The sequence below is a fragment of the Theropithecus gelada genome, chromosome 14, assembly GCF_003255815.1.
Source record: "Theropithecus gelada isolate Dixy chromosome 14, Tgel_1.0, whole genome shotgun sequence".
NCBI lineage: Eukaryota > Metazoa > Chordata > Mammalia > Primates > Cercopithecidae > Theropithecus > Theropithecus gelada.
Window position 1 is genome coordinate 59,607,310 of NC_037682.1, and position 8,944 is coordinate 59,616,253.

General features: G+C 38.7%; 1 protein-coding gene across 1 annotated transcript; it reads left to right on the top strand.

Annotated features, from left to right (window-relative positions):
* The first annotated feature begins 5,339 nt into the window (after window positions 1–5,339).
* LOC112607049 (olfactory receptor 56A1) lies at window positions 5,340–6,398 on the top strand. Its single transcript, XM_025358083.1, has one exon. The coding sequence runs from the start codon at window positions 5,383–5,385 to the stop codon at window positions 6,325–6,327; it is 945 nt and encodes a 314-aa protein (XP_025213868.1). The 5' UTR covers window positions 5,340–5,382; the 3' UTR covers window positions 6,328–6,398.
* Window positions 6,399–8,944: the final 2,546 nt, after the last annotated feature.

Below are 8,944 nucleotides of genomic sequence, written 5' to 3' on the forward strand. Positions count from 1 at the left end.
GGACAGAGCATTAATGGGGATGTACATCAGGGATGGTAAAATAGAATGTTGAGGGATGAGGTTCAAACAGAAGGAAGACTCATGTAGGAAGATGAGATTCCTGCTTGGATAAATTGGTAATGATCTTGACAGGATGAAATTAAAACAATTCTTACCAACATTAGGAGCAAGTGGATCATTTTATGTATGTATTAGGAAAAAGAGAAGACCCATTAAGTCAGAAACCTAGCAAGGGCTTTTTCATCAAGCAAGTGGGTGAATCTCGGGGGGCACCAGTGAGCAGTGGCATAAATAGATCCCTGAGTTCCATCATGTATTCTGTGCCATGCCCCGCTTCCCTCTAGTCCACCACACAACCCTCCTGTGGCCACCCTTTACAATATTGATCAGAACTTCCCTTTCCCCTCCTTGTGCACCTCTGCCCACTGAAATTGTGGTTAATTCTCCTTTCTCACTCTTCCTCCTTAAAATTTTCCATCTGTGTAAAACACCAAGGCCGATAATGCCAAAATGTTTTTCAGTGGACTTTTATTAAGAATCTATGGGGTGTCAGAGCACGTAGTATGTGCAAATGGAAAAGTACCCTTTATCTATCCTCAGATATTTCACAGTAGAGTGGAGGGAGATAGGTACAAAAACAATGTGCTAAGGTTTACAGAGAAAATTTAATAATAGTAGAAGTGGCTTGCTCAGTGAAGTAGCTACCTCAATTATCTTACTTTCCTTCTGAATATTTAGTCTTTCCCTGAACATATAAATAAACATACTGCAGTATCTTTCATTTCTGCCTTGCTTTTTCCTCTATTATAAGCTTGAAATGAATTTCTTTAGTTACATAGTCAACTTTTCCTATCTACACTTCCTTACTTACTAGCTCTCCAGCTCCTTCATTCTGGTTTCCGTTGCTACCAGTCAAATGAATCTCTCTTGGCCAGGTTACCAATGACACACCCTTATTATAATATTTAATGAATATTCACTGTCCTTATGTTATTAAACTTCTACTTGACTAACAAGTTGGTAAAACCCTTCTTGAAATTTTCCTCTTGGTTTTTTTGTAGGGTATCTTATTCTTAAGATTTTCTTTATACCTTTCTAGCCCTTCCATTTATGTCTCCTTTTTCCAACCCTTCAATGTTGCTATTTTCTAGGGTTCCAATCTTAGCCTTGTGCTATTCCAACTCTACAGGCTATGTTCTAACGCTTTCTGAATTTGTGTCCTAAACTATAATCCTTCCAATTTTCTCAAACTCTTCAGTTTGAAACAAACAAAAACAAATCTATGTGTGGCGATTATAAACACCTCAGTCTTGACATATCCCAGAACACGCTAATCTTACTCATTTACCTGTATTTTACATCTTGGTGATGCAACTTATATACTCAAGCCAGTAAACTGGGGGTCACTCTGGGCTTCTCACCTATTTTCTCCTTTACAACAAATCTGTCAATAAACTCTGTCTATGTGACTTCTGGAAGACGCCCCTTCTCCCTATCCTCAGTGCCTAAGTCTTTGTTCAGTTGCACATTATTTCTCACCTGGGCTATTGCAGCCACCATTCTTTCTATTTCTGCTCTCTTGCCTTACCCAAGTTCATGAATAATAATGTGTCCAGAGTGATCTTTCTGTATATACCCTAAATCTGGTCATGTCTCTCTTCTAATGGCAATATTTTTTTTTTTCCATTTCTCTTCATCCATATGACTAGTTCTAAAATCTTCAGTATAGAAAACATACTTAAGATCTGGCTTTTTCTTTTATCAACTCCATTTTTGGCTCTTTCTTTCAACTCCTCATCCTTTTGGCTCCAGTCCGATTAAATATTGCATAGAATTTCCTTCCAAAGTTATTCTCAGACTCATCTCCATACTTTCACATAATCCATTTTTTGTATCTTCGGTACACTACACAGATTCAATGCATGTAAATCATCCACATCTATTTAAACAAAACTCACCTAAGTTGTTAGCAACTTTAGGAAAGCTTCTCTTTTCCTCTATGGTTGAGTTCAGAAATTTTCCTTTGTGCCTTCCTATTATTCTGCTCATATGCCTAATTAACTCATTCTACAAATATTTTTAGCCATTTCATGTCAAGCACTGTGCTAATTGATGTTATTTTCATGGCATGAAATGTCTAATTGGGCATTGGAAGAAGGAGTATGTAAGCAACTTATCATACAAATGTGTAACTACAAACGATGAGGATGGTTCAAAGTACTACAGAAACATAAAATAGGAGAACTTGATCTTGTGTGAAGGGGGTTAGAACAAACCTCTCGGAGAAGAGAGTATTTGAATTGAGATGTAAAGGATGAGTAGAAAGTGTTGTGTAGAAGCATAAGATGCACAGCCTTCCAAGAGAAGTGGGATCAGAAAGCTCACGTAATGTTTGAAGATCTGAAAGAAGGACGGTGTGGCTGAAGCTCAGGGAGCAAGGGAGATGGGGTGTTAGATGGAACTGAAAATGAGGAAGGAGGTAGATAATATACGGCATTGCCTGCTTTCCTTCCTTCCTTCCTTCCTTCCTCCCTTCCTTCCTTCCTTCCTTCCTTCCTTCCTTCCTTCCTTCCTTCCTTCCTTCCTTCCTTCCTTCCTTCCTTCCATAATGATGTAGTCAGTTAACTATGTGTACTATCAAGCAATCTATCTATATCCTATATATATAGTGATGATAAAAGAAAAACCGCACATGGTTTCTTCCCTCGTGAACTTATGGTCTGATAAAGTTCAAGTAAAAAATTTCCTTTTTATAATATTAGCAATGAGAAGTCACTGAAATATTTTAATCATATGACTGGTAAGATTTATATTTAAAAACATTTATTTGATTTCAATGTAGAGAACGGTTTATAAGGAAACCTAGAGTGCATTAGCAGGCAATATCTACTTTTTTACTCGAGGTAATAGTACTTGGATGGTGAGAGTGGATATGGAGAAGTGGATGGATTCCAGGGCTAATTAAAAGGGAAAGTGACAGGTCTTAGTGGTTTCATCATGTACTTTGTGTCATTTTTAATGGGTAGAATAAATGTTCAAGATGTTTTCTGGGCGCTGGTTTCTAAAACTGACAAATATTTACACCAGTCACTGAAATGTTGGCAAAAGATCAGGTTTTTAAATTTTGGACTTGGTGAGCTTTGAATATCTTTGGGAAACTTAGGTTGATACATAAAGTAGGCTTCTGGAGAGGTCTAAGTGAGAAACGTATTTCAGTAATCATTTAATAAGAGAGATGGTAATTGTCTAATGACATAGACAAGATAAAAGAAGTGGAAGAAAGGGGAAAACAGTATCAGAGAGGAAAGAAGAAAAGCAAAGAAAATGTAGGACTGAAGCTTTAAATTGACATCAATGTAGTGGATGAAGGATGTGTTCGAGAAAATGAGAGGGAGTGACCAGGAGGTATAAGGTAAACTAGAAGATTGTGATGTATAAATTAGGCCAAAGAGAGTGTTTCAAGGAAGAGGATTTGATCAACTGTTTCAACAAGAGTTAACAATAGGTAAGCTGTAGGTGATTTCTGAGAGCTGCTTTGTGGAACTAATGGAGATGGAAGCCAAATTGAAGTTAGTTGTGGAATGGATGTGAGGTGAGGGAAAGGAGACAGTGAGTGTAAATGCTTGTGAGAAGTTTATGCATGAAGGGAAGGGGAGAGTTAGAGAAAGAGCCAGAATTCAAAGCTGGGAGGGATGGGATCCATTTTTGAAGATGGGCAGATTATTTATTTTAATGAAAGGAAACAAGAAAAGGATGAGAGTATACACACATGATTTATAAGTCTTACAACATTTTATATAAATTTATAGGATCTAAGTGCAATTTTGTTCCATGCATAGATGGCATAGTAGTTAAGTCATGACTTTTACGGTATCCATCACCTGAATAATGTACATTATTCTCATTAAGTAATTTCTCATTATCCACCACCTCTTTTCCCCGTTACCCTTCCAAGTCTCCATTGTCAATCATTTCACTCTCTACATCCATATGTACACATTTTGAACACATACTTATGAGTGAGAACATGCAATATTTGTCTTTTTGTGTCTGGCTTGTTTCATTTAAGATAATGGCCTCCAGTTCTATCTATGTTGCTGCAAAAGACATGATTTCATCCTTCTTAATAGCTGAGTAGTATTCCATTGGGTGTATGCCATATTTTCCTTATCCTATCATCTGTTGTTGAAATTTTGGGTAGATTCCATATCTTTGCTACTGTGAATAGTGCTGTGATAAACATACCAGTACAATTATCTTTTTGATATATCATTTTCTTTTCCTTTAGGTAGATACCTAGTAGTAGGACTTTTGGATCTAATGGTAGTTCTATTTTTATCTCTTTCAGGAATTTCCATACTGTTTTCCATTGAAGCTATACTAATTTACAATTCCCACCAATTGCATATAAAAGTTCCCTTATACATGTTAGCATCCTTGCGAACATCTGTTATTTTTTGTATTTTTGATAATAGCCATTCTGACTAGGATAATACGTATCTCACTATGATTTTTAGGTTTGTAGATTTTATTTTGAAAAGTTGAGGAAAACTTTACTGATCCCATTTTACTTTCTCCATGAGGTAGTAGTTGATGTCATCTTCTGAAAGAAGTAATGTTTGAGGTTTGAAAAAATGAAGACATTTGGAAAATATTTTTTTTTTCTAGAGAAGAAAGTTGATTAGGGAAGATTTGTAGGGTGTAATACTGAAGGCACATTTAAGGTTAATGATCACAAATTTATAGTAAAACCAGCCTTTTCTTTCTTTTTTTTTAAGTTTTATTCCAGGAGCACTAGGATGCTCAGGCTCAGGTTGTGGGAAATGAATAGTTATGTTCATATAGATTGAAATTTTAGCAAAGGGATGATTTAACCAAATTTACATTCTATTTTCTTCTAGTATACCATGAGTTTGGATAAGAGATGTAACAAAAATATCCATCTGAAATTATATTGGTGTATAGTAGAAAGCAAAGACCTAGTTAAAGCTATTTTTCTCCAAAATGGTTTATTAAAAAACCTTCTCATCTACCATTGCTTTTCTTACACTGGTAACATAGTGGCTTAATTTGTTGCGCGTTTATAATATGTTTTAATGTATACTGAGGTTACTGCATGTCAGTACCCTTTTTTCAAAACTTCATAGGTTTTTCATTCATTCATTTTTCTTCGTAGACCACACAATTATTTATCAAGTCTCACAATTCTACCTTTAGAATATTGGCTGAAATTTGCCTTACTTGGCAAAAGTGAACCACCTATCATTGGCTTCCTAAAGAGTAAGTGAAAGGGATAATTTTTAAAGCAATTTGTAAAAATAACCTCTTGTATCTGCCCATACACACAGTCATGAGAAGCCTACTCAGCTCACGATTCAGCCTATGGCATCACCCAGCAATGACTCCACTGCTCCAGTCTCTGAATTCCTCCTCATCTGCTTCCCCGACTTCCAGAGTTGGCAGCACTGGCTGTCCCTGCCCCTCAGCCTTCTCTTCCTTCTGGCCATGGGGTCTAACACCACCCTCCTGATCACCATCCAGCTGGAGGCCTTGCTGTACCAGCCCCTGTACTACCTGCTCAGCCTCCTCTCCCTGCTGGACATCGTACTCTGCCTTACCGTCATCCCTAAGGTCCTGGCCATCTTCTGGTTTGACCTCAGGTTGATCAGTTTCCCTGCCTGCTTCTTCCAGATGTTCATCATGAACAGTTTCCTCCCCATAGAGTCCTGCACGTTTATGGTCATGGCCTATGACTGTTACGTGGCCATCTGCCACCCACTGCGGTACCCGTCCATTATCACTAATCAATTTGTGGCCAAAGCTAGTGTCTTCATTGTGGTGCAGAATGCCTTTCTTACTGTACCCATTCCTATCCTCACTTCCCTGCTCCATTACTGTGGGAAAAACGTCATTGAGAACTGCATCTGTGCCAACCTGTCTGTGTCCAGGCTCTCCTGTGATAATTTCACCCTTAACAGAATCTACCAATTTGTGGCTGGTTGGACCTTGCTGGGCTTGGTTTTCATCCTCATCTTCCTCTCTTACACCTTCATTCTAAGAGCCATGCTTAGATTCAAAGCAGAGGGGGCAGCAGTGAAGGCCCTGAGCACATGTGGCTCCCACTTCATCCTCATTCTTTTCTTCAGCACCATACTGCTGGTTTTGGTGTTGATAAATGTGGCCAGAAAGAAGGTCCCCATGGACATCCTGATCCTGCTCAATGTCCTTCATCACCTTATTCCTCCTGCATTGAACCGTATTGTGTATGGGGTTCAGATCAAAGAGATAAAACAGGGAATTCAAAAACTACTGCAGAGAAGGAGGTGAATATGTAAAACATTTCTGATACCTCCTGTTCTTCCTCTTCAGTGATTTTACTTATGCAGTGAAGTAGAGAAATGTCAGTGAGTATTTATTGCATGCACTGAGACTCCCTTCATTACTGAACCAGATTCCTTCTTTCACTTTCCTTGCCTGGTTCAGGTGGAGGTAGGCAAGGGGAAGAAAATTGTATTTATTGAGTGGCTGCTTTGAACCTCGGCAATTACATTTAAGTAATTTAATCTTCAGCGCATCTCTGCAGGCATTGTTACTTTCATTTCACATAGTAGAAAAAAGAGATGCTTTTAGGAAGGGAAATGACCAAAGATCACATATGTGGGAAGCAAAAAGAATAAAACCTAGGCTCTTTCTACATAGTTGAAATGTCTCCTCAATTGCAATTGAAGCTGAAGACCAGCCTTTGCTTTCCTTTGACCTGTATTTTGTCTTTCTGGATGTCCACAGGTATTTTCTGACTATTCTTACTTCTTTGAGACCCAAGGGACTTCTCAGAGAAGGCCGAGTCTTGCCTGACAAAACTTCTGCTGGGCAACAAGAAAGGAGCTTGACAACAATATAAAGCAATGCCAGCTTTCTATTCTATCCTACATAGCCTCATCACCTTAGAAAGAGTCTTGAAAGTGAGGATGGATGCAGACAGGGAGAAGGGACTCAAAGAGGGTAGAAAACAGGAAAGCTGACTAGGACGTTGTGTTAACCATTTTCCCTATATGTTTAAGCTACACATTTAGTGAACCGAATATCAGGTCTTATTTGATCTGTTGACTGCCCAAGTACTGTAGTTGAATGTGGGAAGATATGGCATAGTGTCAGGTTTCTGGATAATAATGGTTCCAGTTAGGTGAATAAAGAACCTACACTGTTTATTTACAGATAATTTAATGTAAACAATCATTTAAATGGGTATTGGAGTCAATGATGGAAAAAAGGAGGCTCAAGTAGCAGAGAGATAGTATCTATGGGAAGAAAATTCCACTTGGAAAGAGGTTAGGTCATTAGAACCTAAAAGATTAGGAAGTGGCCCATAGAACTGGATCTCAGATATCTGAGGAAGGATGCTGTCTCTAATTGGTACTTGAGCCATAGGACCTCAGAGGATGTGGCCCTCAGAGCTGGGACTAAAATCTTTGAGGATGGGACACTACCTTGATGTTGCTGGTATTTTTGAGGGAGTTCAATGAGGCTGATTTTGGGAGTTAAACAAAAACCAGAACCAACCAATCAACCAATCTGGAGACTAGAATCAATTTCACTTCAAGGATAAAGAGTTGCTGCTAAGGAAGACTGACAAGACAGGAAGAGACAGAAAGAGCAAGTGTCCCTCTCCGTGTTTCAACCTTCTAATGTTTTCATTGCTCTCTGTAGGTAGAAACTCAGAGACTGCTGGCAAAGAAGGATTTGACTCCCAGCGCCAGTATGACAGAGTACAGTATGGATGGCAGGCTTGGTACTGAGAGGTAAGTGTTATTAACAGGCACAGCCCCAATCTTCCTTGGGTCTGAAAGCTTGTGACTATGGAGGAGCACCAATAACATCACCCTGCAGTGCACTGTTCCTACCAGGGAACTAGAGTTAGAATCAAGTCTGCTAGTGTGGGTGGGTGGAGAAACATGACATCATGTTTAGAGTCAGCATTCATAGCTATGAAGGAATTGACGTGAAGCTGGTAAAAGGAGTAAGATCAACTGCCCCACATTGTAGGGATTAGATAAAGTAACTCCAACCCAATGCCGGTGTGGGCTCTAGGGGGAGAGTTTCTTCCAGTCACTCAACAACAGCAGGAAAGAAAAATTATACCCATTGGCTTATAGGAAGGGGCTCTTAGTACCTTCAGGGTTGGCTCTCATTGTTTCAAGCCAGAGCCACAGGTGCAACTCAGTATCTGTCATTTTTTTTTATTAAGAAGAGAATTCTCTAATAGAACTTCTCTCCATCTCACAGTTGCTAGGAGAGTTTTATCTCACAGCTTTCCTATTGTCCCTCAGAGGATATAAAGGGCAACTTCATTACTGATTTTCTAAAATAATGCTCATAATGAAAATCAAACTTCTTGTGTTTTGAGCACTTGCAATATACCAATGTCTATGAATAATAATATTTACTTTTCATAAGAGCCTTCTATACATGATTATAAAAGTGAGTTTTTAAAAAGGAATCTAATAGGATATAATTCATAGAAATATAATGTGTCTGTAATCAGGTGATATTTTCAAGCATTTGGTCAACTCCATTGGTCTTTCCAGGAATTCCTTCCCTGCATCTGCCATGATTTCACCCAGGAGCAAGCCCAGAATGAACACAAAGAGGAATCTATGCTATTTGGGCCAAAACTCAGATGTTAATTCCTAAACCAGGCTTCTGTAGATCAATGCAAATGGCCAACACAATTATGAGACGCTTGACTCAAACTGGGTGTACATAAGGATAGGAACTACCAACTTTGTTGTAGGGATTTGTAAAGGTTGGAGTGACCAAGAGAGCAGTGGGACAACAGTGGTCACTCCTCACAGTAACTAGCACAGCCCTCGCATATTGAGGGGCTCAGTAAACATTTCCTTACTTATGATATTGAATTAGCTAAGTGAAGAGTTGAAAAATCATG

Bases quoted from the DNA above. Each gene is read 5' to 3' on its own strand.
- LOC112607049 (XM_025358083.1), top strand. From the start codon at position 5,383: ATGGCATCACCCAGCAATGACTCCACTGCTCCAGTCTCTGAATTCCTC.